We start from the raw sequence: 19,026 nt of genomic DNA on the forward strand, positions 1-19,026 counted from the left end.
TATGGGCGTATGTATATGGGGTCTTCGTTACTAGTACGTATCTTATGTTTAACTTGGTTGGTAAATGATAAAGGAACATTTTCGCAATAGAATATGTCTTTATACTCTGTACATAAGTCGATAATTAATGTTTTTTCTTCCAAGTTTAGATGGTCTAAACGTAACTTAGATAAATTTTCTTCCAATATTTGATCTAAATTATATACAGGGTTTAAACTATTGCAATTAATTGTTTCAGGACTTGAATCTAGTTTAGTAACTTTAAAAGGTTTTGTAAAGGTAATTTTCATTTCGCTATCGGTGGTATTTTGAATCACCGTTGTAGCGAATGAGTCTATACAGTTAACTACTGCGTCAGGCATGCGAACTCCTGGGCAAAATTGTAAGAAATTAAGTATTGCTTCACCGTTGCGTAGCATGGTAGGTACTTTAACACGTTTTTCCGATCTAGGGGGTATCACTATCTGTGAATATGGGTTATATAATATAGGAATGTCAGTAGTTTTAGTCCTAAGAACCGAGTTTTTCATATCTATATTAGCTTCTAGCAATGATAACAGGTCTGAGCCTATTAATCCATTATGTATTTTATCTACGTTATATATATAAAATTTATGTTGTAAATGTGATTTAAATGTCTCTGGGAGAGGGATGTAAGCTATTTCACTATGTTTGCTACGGCTATGCGTACTAATAACTTCAAATGACAATGAAATGATGATCGTTTGCATTTGCGCGGGGTGTAATTTAGATAAAGCAAATGATGGAGTATTTTCTTCAGCAAAGCGTATTTCAAGAGATGTAATAACGGAGTCCAAGTATGGTATTATTAAAGATCTTTTCCAGAATTCTGAAGGGCTTTCTGCTGGGTGATTGCTTCGATGACGTTGTTTTCCAACAATGCGCGGCGTTAACGTGATGTCCTCCTCCAGTCCGACTTTCTCCGCAATAACAGTAGCATCCTTTATAATTTCATCTGTGACTCTTTCGGGATTGGCACGATGGCTCTTAAGCAATTGCAAAATGCGTTTAACATGTTGCGAGGCCTTAACCACGTCCAAAGCTATGGATTGGAGTGCGTTGACAACAGGTTCCATCAAAGCAGAGTATTTGGCTATCAAAGTAATACCAAGTATAAACAAAATTCTGGAAGCAGCCGCATGAAGTTGAAAGGCGTTTTTTCGAGTCGCACTGTTTCCTTCACGCGATAAGGTTTCTAAGGCTTCCAATATAATCGGAAAATTCTTAAAAACTCTGAGAGTTTTATGCTTCTCACTTCACCTTGTTTCGCAGAGCCTGGAAATATTACCTAGGTACCAATTTTCTTGGATGTGCTAGGTCTCGTCAGGTCACCCACGGAATCATCGCTGTCACTGCTTGCTCCTTCAGGTTTTTGCTTTTTAAATTGACTGCAAAACAAAATATTTGAAAAAGGTATAACTTCTTATACAATGTCAACACGTACGTGTTGACGTATAACGCCATAGTAAAAAGTATGCCCCCCCGTTTAGGCTACGTCGGACAATATGGGCGACGCCAACCTGCTCCGTTCAAGCCATGTCAGTCAATGCTGTCCGACACTCAGACCTATTTTGTAGTCTAAGAGGTCCCCCGACCGCAATGACAACTTGTTTTTGACTTTTTAGTTCTGTATTTAGCAGGGCAGTCGTGTTTTTAATTTTTTTTTATTATTTATTTTTTTTTTCTTTTTGCGATTTTAAAACCGATGCAAAATCAGTATATACAATATTAGTAAAAACATATCAATAGGGAATATGCATATAATTTTTTTTTTCACTTAAATCAATAAAATACAGAACTATAAACTCAAGAAAATTCAAAATTAATTCATCACCTGCTTGTCGCTCAAATAACATATTAAACTCCTACAATTTTCTACTGCACTTCAAACGTTCGTGACTCGTTCGTCGTGACATGACTATACTGTGACGTCAGTGTTCACGCTCTTCCTTGTTTACATTTAATTTTTTGGCCCTTATTTGAATAGTTTTACTAATTGTGATTATGTACTTTATTCAAGCAAAAATTGCAATTACAATATTACAACATTTTTTTTGTAAAATTAAAAGTACTGTTTACGAAATTAAGTATTTCTTTGACACATAAATTGTATCGTCACTACCCGCATTATCGTGAACGAACGTTTTGCGTTTGTGTTTAGTTTCATCAAAAACACGCAAAATATAATAGTGAATTGTAAAATAAGTGATGAATAAAAATATATGTCGGATGCGTCATCAGAATGGCACTATCGTCCGACATCAGTTAGGGTAATCGTACAAAGAGATAACTCAAAAAGAAACTCAAAACTTAAACAAACTCAAAACTCAAACGTTTATTCAAATTAGTCAGAACAAAAGACAGCCCCCAAAACGCCCGCCCTTCGCCACTTCCTATGTGTTTTAGCTGGGAAGAAGAAGTGGCGGAACAAACTCCCCAGCAACACATGTCTGTCTGTTAGGTTAGAAGAACCGTTACAATTTAAGTTCACAAGACACTCTACATTTGAATCTACAACGGTACTACAACGCTAGGCAATAACACTAGGTACACTAGACGTGACGTAAGGCAGTAACGCGACGACTCCAACAAACACTCGATGAGGACTGCGCTAAGACTGAGCTCCGCGGACGCCACGCCGACCGCCACGACTCCGCCAAGCGCGCCAAATTGTTGTTTCACCGGAAACGCCACCAGAGGGCGCGCTTGCGTCTCGTTCAGTGACCGTACTATTAACTATCTCCGACAAATAAAACAAGTGCACGGTACACCACATTGTTTCTTTGATCCAATAGAACGCATATTTAAAAAATAAAAAAGATTTGAATTACTTGCATATTCCCTATTGACATTATTTTACGAAAATACGAAAGCTAAACGGAAGAAGATACTCACCAAAAAACTTTCTGATGTCCATATTGATGATGTGGACCTAGCAACTGTTTAGATTAATTGATAATAGCGCACAAAACAAACGTAAAAGCGGGCAGTGGCAACGGGGACGCACGAATAAATGACAGACGCGAAAACAATGGCGGCTGCGCGGCGAGCGGCGCGGGCGGCCCGGCCACATGTACCTCCCCCACTCTCCCTCTCCCGCTTTAACAATAACATAGAGCAGAGCGTAGTTGAGCGTACGGAATATTAGGAATCGAATTGGTGAATTCATTCGAGTTTCAACGTACGGGAAAGATCGATCAAACAAGTCAAGTCAAAGACTTAGGACTTTTTAGAATCTCTAGGGGGGGTGGGGGGGCAGCTGCCCCTCCCTGCCCCCCCTTGGCGACGCCCTTGACGACGGCCAAGGATGTTCAATGACAGCCGGGACCTACAGTTTAACTTGCCATCCGAAACACAGTCATTGGTGTCTAAGATAAACAAAAATAAACTTCTAAAACATTAACTTTTTAACTAAAACAACTTAACTTGAAATCATCTTTAAAAATAAAAATTAAACATAAAATTCTTCTTGGGAAACAATTAGGAACTTTAGGTGACTATAAAACAAAACTCAATATGCACAAACAAAGAACAAAATAGTCTTCTAAAACATTAACCAAAATGACTTAAACATAAAAAATTACTAAGAAAACAACTTTGAGATCTACTTATTACGAAAATAAGATCTTAAAAACGTCAATGCATCTAAAGTTTCGTCTCCAAGCCGTGTTCTCAATTTATTGCATATAAATGCTGCAGCTGAAAATGCTCTTTCAGACTCTACGGAAGTCGGGGGAACCGTCATCAGACATGTATAAGCTCGTTTAAGATTTTCGCCCCGAGTAGAACCCGTAGCTTCGAAAAGATTCATTTATTGTTTTACGATTTTCGGCAGGTCTGTTTCTTTAGGTTCATCTGGGGAAAAAGGTTTCATGGTATTATCTATCTCCAGCTGTAGTTTTTCCTGTAGCGTGAGTTCAGTGTTAGTAGAAGAAGAAGAGCCATCATTGAATGACAACTCTTCTGAAGTGTATTTTCTGTCAGGATTTTCTTGTGTAGGTTTAGCATAGTGTCACAGAGGTATCTTTTTTGCTTTTTTACTTTATTTCTGGTGACACAATCTTTTTTTCCTGGGCACATTTTGCTATTGTCATCTCTTTGAAGGAATTTAGTAACGGCTGTACGAAGTTTCTTTGGCTTTTGAAGAGTATGCGGCCAGGAACACCAGGGAAAGCCTCAGGGAAACCGGGAGCACAGTAAAACACATCCGTTCGCAATCGTATTTAATCCGAGACAAAATATACCCTACACTGTCACAACTGTCACTGTCACCCACATAATGCATACATTACACCCTTCCACTTAAGTATAACTTAACTCTAATGAACCAAATAACTTAAACTATAGTATAAAATGTACAAATAACAATAGTGTATGGTACAAACTTTTTTAAATTATGCAATTCTATACAAAAATTATTTACCTCCGCACTCAGGTCATCCTCACTGTCAGAACTCACCCTCTCTTCTCACATGTTATATAATTTTGAAGATCCACCTATTAAATATTAAAATTCGGACACATTTTCTTCAGGTGCCCTTTCTTGTTACAAACTCGACAAACATAGTATTTGAAGTAGAAAGTTAGCGCGCTGTCCTTGGCTCCGCCACCATTCTTCACCCTGGTACGGCCCTCCACCAACGCGGCATCCGTTTCTGCTGTCTCCATAGCCACTGCCAGTTTGAACGCTTTGTCCAACGTAATGTTGTCATCCTCCGCAAATAATCTTTGTCGTATGCTTTCGTTCTTAAGACCTTACACGAACTGGTCTCGAATGTTCTCGGCCAAACTGCTCGCCCCAAAACTTACAGTTCTTTGACAGTCTTTTTAACTCTGCAAGGTATTCCGGAACCATTTCCTCTTCCTTTTGTACCCGTTGCCTGAATCTGAATCTCTCCGCTAACAAACTGGGTCGCGGTTGTAAATGACCTTTCATTATCGCGACAAGCTCACCGAACGATTTCGTAGACGGTTTATCGGGCGTACACAAATTCACCATCAGTTCGTACGCGTCACTCCCGATCACTGTTATTAACGTTGCCACTTTCACTGCTTCCTTCACGTCATTAGCAATGAAAAACTGTTCCAAACGTTCCACATACGAGTCCCAAACGTCTTTTGTGATATCAAAAAGGCCCGATTTTTCCGATCGACATTTTGACGCCCGCGATCACAACACACACGAAATAACAAGTCCCACGCGTAATCCAATTGTTTTCGTCGCCACTGAAGAGTATGCGGCTAGGAACACCAGGGAAAGCCTCAGGGAAACCGGGAGCACAGTAAAACACATCCGTTCGCAATCGTATTTAATCCGAGACAAAAGATACCCTACTCTGTCACAACTGTCACTGTCATCCATATAATGCATACATTACAGCTTTGATACTTCTGTTTTTACCTTGAGGGCTTCTCTTTTTCGTAACATTATCCATGTATTTCTTTCGCTCAGTTACTCTCAATAACTACTTGTAAGGTATGTACTTTTTTCTTCTTAGCTTGTATTGTCTCTTTTTAGATTTTTATTATCAAATTAGATAACTCTCTTCTTACTCTTGATGCATGTACACCTTTTTTCTTTTGTCGGCTTACTATCCCACATTGTGAAGAGCTTGGACTAAGGTCTGACAGCATTTTCGATGTCGATCTAATTAATTCCGAGCATGTGGTAACATCACTGTCACAATTAGACAGTCGACGGGCTAATATCTCAGGAACGCTTTCTAAGATAGATGCTGATTCTGGTCGGATGGGCAAAACTGCCTCATCATCAGTAGTTTCTGGAGTGTTCTCTCTTAAGTGATTTAATAAGATTTAAGCACGTTTTTGTTTCAATTGACTTCTTAATTTGCGTTCTCTCCACTGTTTTTTCTGCATTCGATGTTCTCTAGGTGTCATATGAACTATAAGCTTCACTTTATTCTTCTTTCGTTCTCTATCTTTTTTTAGAAGCTTCGTATAAGGCAGCATTTTCTTTTATGCGAGTTCTTCGCCTTCGCTCACACTCTCGCTTTTGCCGACGTATCTCTTCCGCAATTTTTGGGCGATTTTTAGTTTTAAGTTTCCCCATCTAAAATGAAAAATTGCACTATTGCACTATTTTTCATGTAGCCAAGTAATAACGTCAAAAACACCACCCTAACGGTGCGTACAGACCTCTGTAATTTTGTTATATAACGTACTGCAATACACTTTAACATAAAATAGTAGTCATACATTTCGAGAGGATCGGCACTGTTACTTCTTAATACAGGCAATTTCGTGGCCTAGCAAGAACAGTACGTCACCCATTTGATAATCAGAAATCTAAAACTATCCACTTTGTGAAAAATGTAAAATGTACTCCAATCTGTTCTTTTTTTAATTAAAATAAATTATATTATTAATTTGCAATGTTAAATAACAAGGTTACATAGTGTAGACATGTTATAAAACACAACTTATATAACAATGTTACATAGTCTATACGGACCGTAAAACCTGCACAAGATCTCTCCAGACAGTCACTTCCGTGGATAGCAGTCACTTCCATGGGTAAATTTTTATCCATGGAACCAGGGAAGTGACCTCCACGGATGTGACTTTGTCTGTTCAATCTCTGATTACATAACCTCCAAATCGGGAATGAACGAGCATGTTTAGCCACGTGTTTTTGTACACCAAAACGCATCAAAATCACACAACCTAATAACATAGTTGTAAATTATATACCTTTGACGACCTACACAGATGTGACTACTTATGCTCGACGAATTTTATAAGAATAAACTTTTATTTTTTATTTTCGCACAGATGCCTATTACATACATTATTACATTACAGATATATAACAGTGTTAGGATGCCATGACGATTTTTTTTTAAATGGCAATGTGAAATCTGCCCCACCACGGGTTAGCTTCATTCACCATGTGGGGAGCATACACAGAAATTAAAAACTATATTATAGTCAAAATAATACTCCTTGTTGAGATCAATGTTGAGCAAAATCACAGAATCAGCATTAAAAACAACATAATAACTTTATCATTAATCAAATATCAAGCCAGTAAGTCTGACACCAGTCTAACTAAGGGGTATCGGGTTGCCCGGGTAACTGGGTTGAGGAGGTCAGATAGGCAGTCGCTTCTTGTAAAGCACTGGTACTCAGCTGAATCCGGTTAGACTGGAAGCCGACCCCAACATAGTTTGGGAAAAGGCTCGGAGGATGATGAAATATCAAGATAACAAACAAATGTAAAAGACAACTTATTATACATTATACTAAATGTTTAGAAAAACTAAATATCTTAGCTGTTCGCGAAGTATGTCTGTACGCGCTTGCGTGTTCAAATAAAAATGCGAATGCACAACTTATTACTGGTTTATATTAATTATCAAAACTTTACAATGAATTATTCACTCGAGATTAGGTTATACAATTTAGACTGCAGAGATGCGTTGGACCCGTTACGTATCGGAAAAGGTGTTGATCTCGACGGCCCGTGAAGGCAAGTGGACGAGCGCCGCTCTCGACGCCTCCGTCGTCGCCCCTTCTCCAACGCGCCGGCGTCACCGTGGCGGCCTCCCGTTGGATGACGCAGGGCGCAGTTCGAATCGCCGTCTGCGATTGGCTCGCGCGCAGGTGGCGTGATGCGCGGCGGGCACCTCGGTGTTGCCAGAGAGCGCGTCCCGCGCTTCCCCAGCATTTTGCCCCGCCGCCCGACTGTGTTGCCAGGCGGCGCAGGCCGTAACAATGTCGATTTGGATTGATTAATTATACAAACCAAATCAAACAAGTTTAAAGTTCCTTAATCTTCTGTATTGGGAAAAACGAACTTCCAGGTACCTGGTTTCCTTCTTAAAAATGATATTCGTACAGTAGGAATCTACCACACGCATAACTGAATGAATGCACTCCAAGCCGAAAAAATAATTAAGAAATTCTTAATAAAACAGAAATAATACAGAATGCAACAGGTTTTGGCGGCATTTCATTATTTTTACAGGTCACACAGTTACTCCTTACCACACCTGGCGTCCCACAGCCATAATAAGCTAACTGGTTTTGAGGTTTGATATCTGTGCTTGTTGTTTTATTTTCTGCCCACCTTTTGCGACATTCTTCCAAAACAGGCCTTTCTTAGGCAGTAGGCACATCTCCTTATAGGCTTACGCTCCGTGGTAAATTTTATGGTTTCCTCACCTTCTTTTGCAAGGCTTTCAAGATGGCGACCGCGTTCCAGTAGATCAGCAAATGTTTTGATGTCACTGCGAGCTATCTCCTTCTTGTACGATATTTTCAACAACCCATACACTATGTCTCCTGTGTTCCTCCAAGTGTTCCTCCTCTTTTTGTCGCTTCACTGGAAATTGAGCCAACAATGCTCGGTTTCCGCAAACAAAATCGTCTATGTTTTCATTACCCTGTTTCTTTGCAAAAACTTCCAGGTACATTTCGTGCGGTTGTTTTCTCGGCGCAAAAGCACACCGTATTGCATCGATCGCTTGACTCCTTTTGTTAATTTCAGATTTTATTTCAATCCACCACGTTGCTGCTTTATCAGTTAACACTAAAGACAGACCCTCTAATGCATTATCATCCCATATTTTTTCAATTTTCTTGAAGATATGGTTGTTATAAATTCTTCTACTTTATAGGACTAGAACTTATTCTGACGACACTTGCTCTGGTTTTGACATTTCGTCTGTGGGTGGTTGAGTAGTATGGTACTACCTGCTCCGTTGGTCGTCGTGTGCTAAGGGTGTGAAGAAAAGGTCCCAAATCCAGTAGTGTAGCACATGTAATTGCGTAAGCACAGGCAATAGTTCACACACGGAAGATAGACAGTTAGCAGATTATAGAATACACGACACAGAATAGAAGGAGTAAAAATAAGTAAAATTTTACATTTTTGAAATAATTTCCTGTAATCCCCTTTGCAACTTACTTTGGTCTTTTTTGTAACTGACAATTTAAGGAATATTATTTGTAATGACTAATTTATTAAGTAATTCCTTCTTCTGCCTCTTCCTCTTGCTGGATGTTCTTGAATTGTTCAAATGTGGTTAAGTCATTTCCTTAAAATCACAGGAATCCTCCTCCATTGTACTTAATTGGACATTTGAGCAAGACTGACCTTGACAATTGGTACACGATAGAGAACTCAGCAACCCGACTTTTTTACAGCCCCGTTTGGCACTACAACCTTTTTTGTAAGTCTTTTTCTTGTCAATTACCAACCCTATTTTTCTGGATTCAGCTGATTGCCTAGCCATGTTTGAACTCGATTTTATACTCGATACAAGTGTTGAATAGCAGATGCTGACTAAAAGAAACATGTCAGTGGCGAAGGGTGGTTTAATGAAATAGGGAAGCCGCAGCAAAAAAAAAACTGGGGGGGGGGAGTACTCAGGGATGGGGGGAGAGAGGTAATGGAGGTAATTTCTCAGTCCACCTTTTAGCACTGACTGCGAGACCGATAGTTTGAACATGTTTTCTCGAGGAATTCGGCAGATTATTAATATCTATAAAACTTTATTATCTTTAGTTAGGTAGGTATATTAACTACTAGAATCTGAGAAAACTTGGCACTAGAAACAATACATTTTAAGTATTTAATTTACAACGGCCTGTTAGCCACTTATATTTATGGTAGGTATTTATCCGTCAGGACGTTAGTAATTTTAATATAGACGTAATATTGGTAGGTAATTCACCCGAGCGGCGTGCCCGAGTTTTATAACAGGTTTTTATTCTCAAAACTTAACCTTGAAAAATAAGTTCCTTCCTAAAGTAAATAATCTGTCGGAAAACAGTCTAATGCGATAAATGCTATCCTAGTTAAGTTTAAGGGATTGTTCACACCAAACGTATTGTCCGCCGCTGACTGTGAGTATACTCACTGTCTGCCCCAGTGTGAACGTCGACTCAATCTGCAGTACCCGTACTCACCAAGCCGACAGTAAGCTATAGCGTACGATGCGCTACATGTGTGAACAAAAGAATAGGCTCGTGTAGGTTCACACTAGATGCGTACGCTGAGCGGCTGACTATTCTACACATAAAAGAGCTCAGTATTTGAACCCCCCAATCTTCATACATAACAGATGCTATGTCTTCCCAAGCGCATCTTCGTAAGTTTCTATCACTAAATTCTTCTGAATTCGCATTCCAAATACATTCTCTAGAATGTACTTCTGCAATAAACTTTTCGGTGTCGAACGTCGCGAGGTGTCACGTGTCACGTCTGTCCTCATTGAAGTTTGTTTCTCGAGTGTATTGCGGCCGAGGCGCGCGGCGGTGCGGGCGCGGCGGAGCGGCGCTATTCGGCAACTGCGTCCGCGTAGCCAATCCGCGTCCGCCGTGCATAGTCGCGTAGTAAAATAATCGGCCACTAAGAGTCAGCGACAACAGACGACGTAATAGCGTATAGTCGGTTCGGTGTGAACGACAATTTCAATATATATGGAAAAGCAATAAACTGCGTAACGCGCGCTCACAGTTAGCGGCCGACAATACGTTTGGTCTGAACGATGCCTTAAAAGTAGGTACACTAAAAAGAAACCTGATGCCAACTGTCTACGTATCAAAATAACTCAATTCAACGTAAGTATCTCACTGTAGTACTGTACTTGTGCTGAGTACCAGGTCACACAGTGCGATCGCGGGGATTAGTAAGGAGTTATGATACTGCCAACTACTTACACAAAATTATATACTTGGTGAATTCAATTAAATATAAATTCCCAACTAGAGTCATTAAATCGCGGAGAATCTTAACACCGCGATTCAGGATTTGCATAAAAATGCACAACGCCATCTATGTTGACATAATGTAACTAAAACACTTAAACTAACATAAAATATTGTACACACACGAACTATGTTATTTCCAAATGATACACACACTAATAAATTCAATGAAGTAATACAAAGAACAAATCGTTAATGGTATTATCTAAAACAAAATAAGAACAATGAAAGTGAATTTGTCTGATTTGTTTGTTTACATATCGCACCGCCGGTGCAATACTGTCACTTATGCAAAAATGTAGTTTTTCAGGAGAAGCATTTAAAACTTTGACACCTCACAAAACAATGACTTTAAGATATACCGATGAGATGAATAGTCTATACTAAACTGTCAACTATCAACTTTATTTTTGGATAAATACCTGTCTCTTTCTAATTTAAAAAATATACTATACCATTATTTAAAACTTCCAATGCCCTCAGAAGTGACGTTGTGGATCTAACGAAATATTATAACTGTAGTTATGTCACTCTAAGAAAAAAGAAAACAAGAACAAATTATTTAATAAGTTTTATTTTTAATCATAAATACACACATCAAAAGTGTCTAGGGATCAACATATATTTTTGCAATAACTTTTCTCCTGATTGATATTAATTAAAATTTTCTTTAAGGATTCATCAAATAAAGTGTTTTCGTTTGTCACAGTAACGATAAACCAAGTCACCTTTGCACTAATAAAGAAATTTGCCATTTTCCTAATAAAGGGATTTTTGACATTTGAAACACTAACACAAAAGTTCGAAAAAAAAGACTGAAATAACAGTTTTCTTTAAAAGTTTATTGGGTAACTTAAACAATTAATAATCCGTGTTTCTACCGCGAACACTAACAACACAAGAACATCGGTTTGGCATACTCAAAATGAGTTCATCCAAATCACGATGTGGAATGGCCGCCCATGTTCGTTGCAACAACAAAAAAAGGTCTTCTTGCGACTGGATACCCTCCATATTCGGCAGAGCTCTTCTCTGTAGCATATCCCATGCATGCTCAATCGGGTTCAAGTCTGGCGACTGAGCAGGCCAGGGCAGGACATTGATGTTAGCTGCCGCGAGAGTCTGTCTTACAACTCTTGCGGTGTGCGGTCGTGCATTATCATGCATTAACTGAAATAAGGGACCGATTTGCACTTGTAGAGGAACGATGACGTCTGATACAATCGTCTCAGCATAAATTTGAGCGTTGAGGTTGCTTCTGATCCAAATCAACTCAGTTCTTCCGCCGATCCAAATACCCGCCCATACCATGATGGTTCCACCACTATAAGGATGGACTTCCTGGCAGGATTTTAATCGCTGTTGGCGTCCAGGGGTTCTCCAGTGTCGTATACGTCTTGTATCCGGTCTCATACCAAAACGAGACTCATCAGAAAAGCACACGAAACGCCATTGTTCTTCTGCCCAATTTCTGTGTTCAAGAGCCCATTGATATCGAATCCTACGATTGTGCATTGCTATAGGTGGTACCCGTAGCGGTCTTCGGGAATGAAGGTTCACTTCATGCAAGCGGTTTCTGACTGTTTGGTCGCTAATTAAGTTCCCTGAAGAGTGATGAAGCCTCACGGCTAACATCATGGCGGTTATTGTTGGAGCTCTTCGAGTTAAGATTTGAATGTATCGGTCTTGTCTCCGTGTGGTGCAGCGATACCGTCCTCCATGGCGCTCAGCTACGGTACCAGTGCTTCGGTAACGTGTCCAAAGTCGACTGATAACACTCTGACTTGTATTCAGAGCTAAAGCCACAGTACGTTGCCGGGAACCAGCTTCTATCATTCCCACGGCTCTGAGCATTTCTTCCCTGCTTAAATGACGTCGCCGCTCCATAATAACGTTGGTTTTAATCAGTAGTAGGGAAACAGTAGCACTAATAATGTCTTCAATGCGTTGTATGTGTTTATAGGGAAAATATTGACAGCTGATTTTCATCTTTTACTCGAATTTGATTCACAGTTCCTGATTCAAATTATGAAATGCACCAAAAAGGATCCATATAAATTTATAAAATCATAAATTTATTACAAAGCCACATCTCAATCTCAAGAAATCCGCATAAAAATGCTTGATCCCTAGACACTTTTGATGTGTGTATGTAGTTTTATTAACGAAAATTAGTCTAAACTCTTCGAAATAACATAAGAAATTTTGTACTTCTTATCATTTGTACGAAAAAAAATTAGTAGAAAATAGTGTATGAGAGTCAAAAAACAACAATTAGGACAAAATGAGATTTTTACTTAAGTATGTTTACTTACAATTAAAATAATAAAAATAACTCTGTGTTCTGAACCAATTCTTCTAGTTCTAATTAAGTACTATCTGAATTCTAAGTTTAATCAGACTTGTGACATCACAGCGAGTTAATCACTTATAGGTATCTTATTCTTAGTAGTATAATATTAAAATTATTCGAAACACTAAGTGTTTCGCTATTACTACTACTAAGTGCTATTAAGTCTTAATAGCAATCACAATTAATATTGCATATAAAATATTGAAAAAGGAGGTAGGTTTTACAAGATCAATTCAATTAAATGAGATCTCTATAGAACTGTTCATAGTATCTTGGTACTATGTTTGTCTCTACCAAACTCAACAAGTCGCGCTTCTTGCGTTCTGTAACAGCAATCTTCGAGGTATACGCTGGTTTCATCAGGATCTCGTTGATGCTTGTGACGTTGCCTCGACCTCGACGTAAGTTATTTCTATTCGGTTCTAATATAGCTTTGGCCTCTTTCCATGTTTCAGTCTTATAGGTTGTTCGATATTGATAATTGGCACAATTTTTAGTAAACTTAATGCTCATAATCTCCCCAGTTTTAATTGCGTCCCCTTCAATATTTTTGCTCATGTTAAAGTTTATGTTATCTGCTAAAGCCTTAAGATCGAAAAAATCACTGTAGTTCATTTCTTTCAACAAAAATGGTTTCCCTGTCTTCTTCGCTCCTCTTATTATAGATATGTATTGGTCAGGTATATAGATGGGTCCAGATTTTTTTGCTCTAGCGATGGCTTTTTCAATAATTGAATGTGCCGTGTCCCCTTCATTTTGTGTGTGCCCGCGTATCAAAAATTTGTGTTCGATAGAATTTATATTTAATTTTGTTACTGCGAAATGGTACATTGCAAATATGAATCGGTTTTTTTGCTGGCCGCAGCAATTATCTGAGTAAAAAATGACATTATAGCCAGGATACTTATTTGCAACTTCTAACAAATATGAGTACACACAAGATCCTATTTCTATAGATCCCCTGTGGCCTAAGCCTTCATGCCAAAAATAACATTTAGTTTCTCGATCTTTTGCATTGGAGATAGTGAAATTATAGCAATTTAGCCTGGATTTATAGAAAAAAGCATATGAATTTCCTAAAGGGCATGGCAAGACAGCTTGTAGGTCGAAGGTACATACGATGTTAGTACTTTGAGGATCTTGACATTCTTTCATGTCCCTATCTTTTTCAATTCTACTCAAGCTCTTTTCTTCTTGGTGAACCTTGTAGCTGGCGTACAATTTTTCTTTTTCTTGAGCTGGTGCATTTTCATATGCAACGCATTGATCACATAAGTCTTTCTTCGGCCTAAAAAAGCCAATATTAAAATCATGATTAAAAATGCGTTGGTAGGCGTCGTAATTAACAGCTGGCTTATTATTTTGTGCCTGTACCTCCTTGTAGTTTCTGTGCAATTCTGCAATAGTTAAACCACCGTCAATAAAAGCCTAGTTGTGTTTGCCCTTAGATAGTGGCTTTCTACTTTTGGAATAGATTCAATGTGGTCTCTGACGGCTTTTATCACTTCATTATCCAATTTGCAATGCTTATCGTGTTTGCCTCGGCGATCTTCGGGAATGATAACGTCATTGAGTTTTTTAGCATCAGTGACAGTTCGTATAGTTCTTGGTGAAATACCCAAGGTGTTGATTAAAAAGGTTTTGCAGACTCGAACTGACTGACCATCATTGAGTAAATAAAATGCAGAGTTACCTTGTCTTGGGTACCGACGATTCGTATTGATACGCCGACTTGCAATTTCGAGTGGTCTGATGCACGAATTTAAAAAATCACGGTGTCTTTCTATACTGCCTAGCTCCCAATAAGAATTGAATATTTGGATTCTTTTTTCTTGGGTGAAATGAGATGAGCAAGCCAGCCGACACTTATCGGAACAAGGGGGACCAATTTTTTTAGCCTGAACTGTTTTACCAGTTTTAATTGAACGGTATTCATTACCGGAATTCCTTAATTTTTTTGCAATATTTTTTTTCCAGCCATTAGGATTACGTGAACGTTTTCTACCCCTTTTTTTGATGATGTTGGCTCTTGGTTATCAACAGCTTCATTCTCAGAGCTACTATCACTAGGTGAACTACTTGAACTGGAGGAACTATTTGAGGATGAAGACGAACTAGATGAGGGCTTGAAATCGTCACCTGAATCGGTACCAGAGTAGTCACCAGTTGGAGACCCAGATTCTTGTTCTTTTGTTGAATTTTTGTCGTCAATAATAGACTGGGAGTTTACAGCTGGCAAAACAGAGTTTCTGCCATCTTGATTGACTTCAGAAGGTGACACTGAAGATTCATTTCTTTCAATGGGTGAGGTTAGACCACGTGTCAGTAGAACCATTTTTTTTCCCCGAGACAGCATCTTATTACATTCAAGAAACAACTGAAAATAAGTAAACAGGATCGAAATAAATAAATGTACCACTGTATACTAACTGTATATTAACTGTTATTATATAATTGTCAATTTTTTTCATCGTCATTAAATTTTACAACATAGTTAGACACACATAATTATTATTATTACACACACTATTACAAGCAATAGGACCAAAATGGCTCTCGTACAACTACAAATCTTAGTTTGAGACCAGGTGATGGGTGTGCATTGTGTGGCATATTTACTTAAAAAGGCAACAATTGGAGAAACAAAGTTATTTATTAAGAAAGGTCACTGTAGTACAAAATTAAACTTTCAAAAATATTTAAATATTGGGGAAATAATGTCACAACTGTATCTTAGGTCAATATTGCTCCAGGATTAAAAAAATAATTTGTCACAATTACCTTAGTAACAGTGTAGCTCCAAGACACATTTGCACTGGCGGGAGACCGCACACAACTGACCAATGAAACGATGTCGCTCCCAGCAGCGCCGTGAATCCCGCCAAAACGACAATGACACTCACGCTCTCTGACGGAAACTATGCGTACTATACAAGTGACGTTATCGCACCAAGTAAAGGGGTGCTTTAGGACCATTTTAAAGTATTTGTCTCATTTTTGTGTTTTTTGCAAAAGTGACAGTGTCGCACCGGGGGTGCGATATTTGAGAGCTCTAAGCGCTGTCACTCGCGCGTAGACAGATATAGCTGCTCTACTCTTGACGCGTTCTTTCTCGTTCACTCGCGAGTTTTGATTGGCGGAAGCCGCTCCGTGAGCCGGCTTACCGCTCGCCCATATTTTGCGAACATCGCGCGGCGCGGCGTGGATGACGTCACGCAAGCGTAGTTTTGTATGGAGGAGGAAGCCGCGGCTTGTTTAGTAGGAGCAAAATGTATCAAGTAATTTATAGACAATTTTTTTACGGTGGTAGGCGTTTTGCTACATATTTAAATTGTGTGGTTTAAATGATTATATTAATTATACCTATAGCTATATTATAACTTATACCTATGCTTCTTTCTTGAAATTCGAAAGGGAAGCCGATGGGAATCGGCTTATAAGGACGCCTCGCCACTGAAACATGTAGATACATATATGACCGAGACCTTCGAACAATAGAATAGCCAGAAGTTTTTTAAAACCACGTGGGTAGAGTGGATGAAGTTAGGGACTGACTGTCTTTTCAGCCACTGTCACAAGGGTGGCTGACGGCCGTCTTTCCGATCACACAACACAATTGTCACGTTCTCACCCGCGGGCGGATTATCACAATAGTTCGCTATCCTACAGTAGGGTCGAGGATGCGACACGGGAGCAGCACGAATACTTCCTCTCGGCGATGCATTTACTTCCAGCGGTTTAGCAATGGAGCCACGGAGCGCGAGCACGTTGCACTCTCCAAACGTGCGAACTGAACAGGAGCGGGGAGTTGGGGGGTGGGGGTAGCAGCGCTCGTTTGATTGTACCTAGTCAAACGCAATCAAATTTATTATTGATGCGTGGACGTAGTCCGTTAGAAAAAATATAGATGGTGCTACCACAGTCTTTCCATGGCGAATATTTCCAAGCTAACTTGTATTGTGTAGCACGAACTACTAGAGCTACGTTGGATAAAGCATATAATTTAGGACGGGTAAATTTTTGGCCTTCCCAATATTCCAAAATGGAATTCAATATGGTCGCATCACTTGTTGTTGCAGCATATGAACCCAAAATATTATTTTGTATGTAAGATAATTTCAAATGTGATTCGGACGACACGGTCAATCAAATACAATTCAGTTTCTCTGTAATAAAGTTAATTTATTGTTTATTTTACATGAACACTATGTCTAAAAGTACTTACAGCCAGTTTCTTTATCAAGTAAAAGTAACAATGTCATAAAGTAAAAGTAACGGTCAAATTCGTTTTTTTTTTTTTCAGGCTAAAGTAACAGCAAAACAATACAAATCTAAAAGTGAAAATCGTGAAAAAAACTAATTTGACCGTTACTTATACATTATGACACTACTTTGGCTTATACTTTTCATGAAGAAACTGACTGTTAGAATCCAAAATCTTAGATACCTGTAATAAAAGAAACAGTTGAGGCATATTTCCATCTCGGTCACGGTTGTAAATCCTAGATCGTGCATAAAGTTGGAAAAACAAGATCTATATTTAGCCAACAATTCGGTAAATTGTTGGACTTGAAAATCAGTTAATTGTTAGCCATATTTAATAGTTGCGATTTCAGAATTACTTTGATCCCTAGATACTCCATAAATAGATATTTCAGATTTAATATAGCGTGCTCTAGTAATGAGAGTATCCTTCGCGATTATTACCGGTTTACCACCAACGTTTTGCAGCAACAAAGAGCAGATGCCGTTAACTATGTGGTACTCCCCTGGCAAGAGACAATATTCGTTGCCTAGGGGTACATTGCCCCTAACGGTACCATGTACATAAACGTTTCCACTTGATTATCCGGAAATTTTACAGAGACACATTTCATCTGGATGTATCTGGATAAGAGAGGTAGTTTAATTGGTGGCTCCTTATAAAAGGAGATTTAAAAATTGAGTACAAAAAATGCTGAAAATTGAGACGTTATTTTTGTTCCCGTATGGTATACTGAGTAACTGAAATGACGTACTTATACTCTCTAGTTTATAAAGGATAATACATATTTCACGTAGCGATAGTATTTATTTGTTAAAATGTAAAAATGTGAAGGGTAGGTATTAATTTATGTCAGTTTTGTTATCTACTTGATACCGAATAATAAATAAAAATATGGGGGATTCTAGGTTAATGCTGTAGTTATTGGCCACTTAACGTAAAATTTATTTTCTGACATCAATAAAAAACATGTTGATAAAGTCACATACACTTATCATAAGTTTTTCACTTTTATTTGGTATGGGATAATGAGAAATGAGATGAGGTCATAGGTAATAAAACAAATAAGATTAAATTACATTTTATTGTTGAAAAATCAAATCACTTAAGAAATTTAGCAATTGACCATGAAATCACAGTAACCCACCCAACACAAAAATGTGAAAGACTGCCAAGTTCGATAATATGGGAATGCTTCGCCTATAAAAGAAGTGAGATCTGAATAAGTACCAAGTTCCATACACATACCTCAGTTAAAAATAGTTACTTTTTAATGATGTTACTTGGCAAGTTTTCATACACCGTTATAAACCTACTAAACGCAATGAATCAAGTATTTAATTTTCTATTAAAACTTGCCAAGTAACATCATTAGAAATTTTTGCTCGAACTTGGCGGACACACTGCCGTGTGTCTAGATTATCACGAGAAGTCACAGTAATTAGCCAGTCAATTTAATTGTGAAATCTTAGTGAATTATTGACTTTTTTTATCTGAATTAAAATTTTACGCAGCTCAAACCTAATTCATTTTGTCCTGATCTTATTATATTTAAAAATTCCTGATTTTCTTCGTCACTTTCACTCTCCTCGTTCCCAGAAATACTTTCATCATTTTCCGTACAAAAGCAGTTGTGGCATAAAAAATTGTCTCC

The 19,026-nt window shown here is 38.4% G+C and overlaps 1 protein-coding gene across 1 annotated transcript; it reads right to left on the bottom strand.

The window, feature by feature from the left end:
* Positions 1-13,345: 13,345 nt before the first annotated feature.
* Positions 13,346-15,443, bottom strand: LOC124641053 (putative uncharacterized protein DDB_G0277255). The gene is made up of 4 exons (XM_047179059.1): positions 15,114-15,443; positions 14,802-14,857; positions 14,228-14,396; positions 13,346-13,564 (listed from the first exon to the last, which is right to left on the bottom strand). Exons 1-4 carry the CDS (start codon positions 15,441-15,443, stop codon positions 13,346-13,348), a joined length of 774 nt encoding a protein of 257 aa, XP_047035015.1.
* Positions 15,444-19,026: the final 3,583 nt, after the last annotated feature.

The sequence above is a fragment of the Helicoverpa zea genome, chromosome 21 (assembly GCF_022581195.2).
Source record: "Helicoverpa zea isolate HzStark_Cry1AcR chromosome 21, ilHelZeax1.1, whole genome shotgun sequence".
Classification (NCBI taxonomy): Eukaryota; Metazoa; Arthropoda; class Insecta; order Lepidoptera; family Noctuidae; genus Helicoverpa; species Helicoverpa zea.

Excerpts from the sequence above, each read along its gene's own strand:
- LOC124641053 (XM_047179059.1), bottom strand. The coding sequence starts at position 15,443 with ATGGTTCTACTGACACGTGGTCTAACCTCACCCATTGAAAGAAATGAA. Across the intron at positions 14,858-15,113 it reads CAACATCATCAAAAAAAGGG|ACCACTCGAAATTGCAAGTC; the intron begins GTAGAAAACGTT and ends TTCGTGCATCAG. Across the intron at positions 13,565-14,227 it reads ATCCTCAAAGTACTAACATC|ACTGAAACATGGAAAGAGGC; the intron begins GTATGTACCTTC and ends ACAACCTATAAG.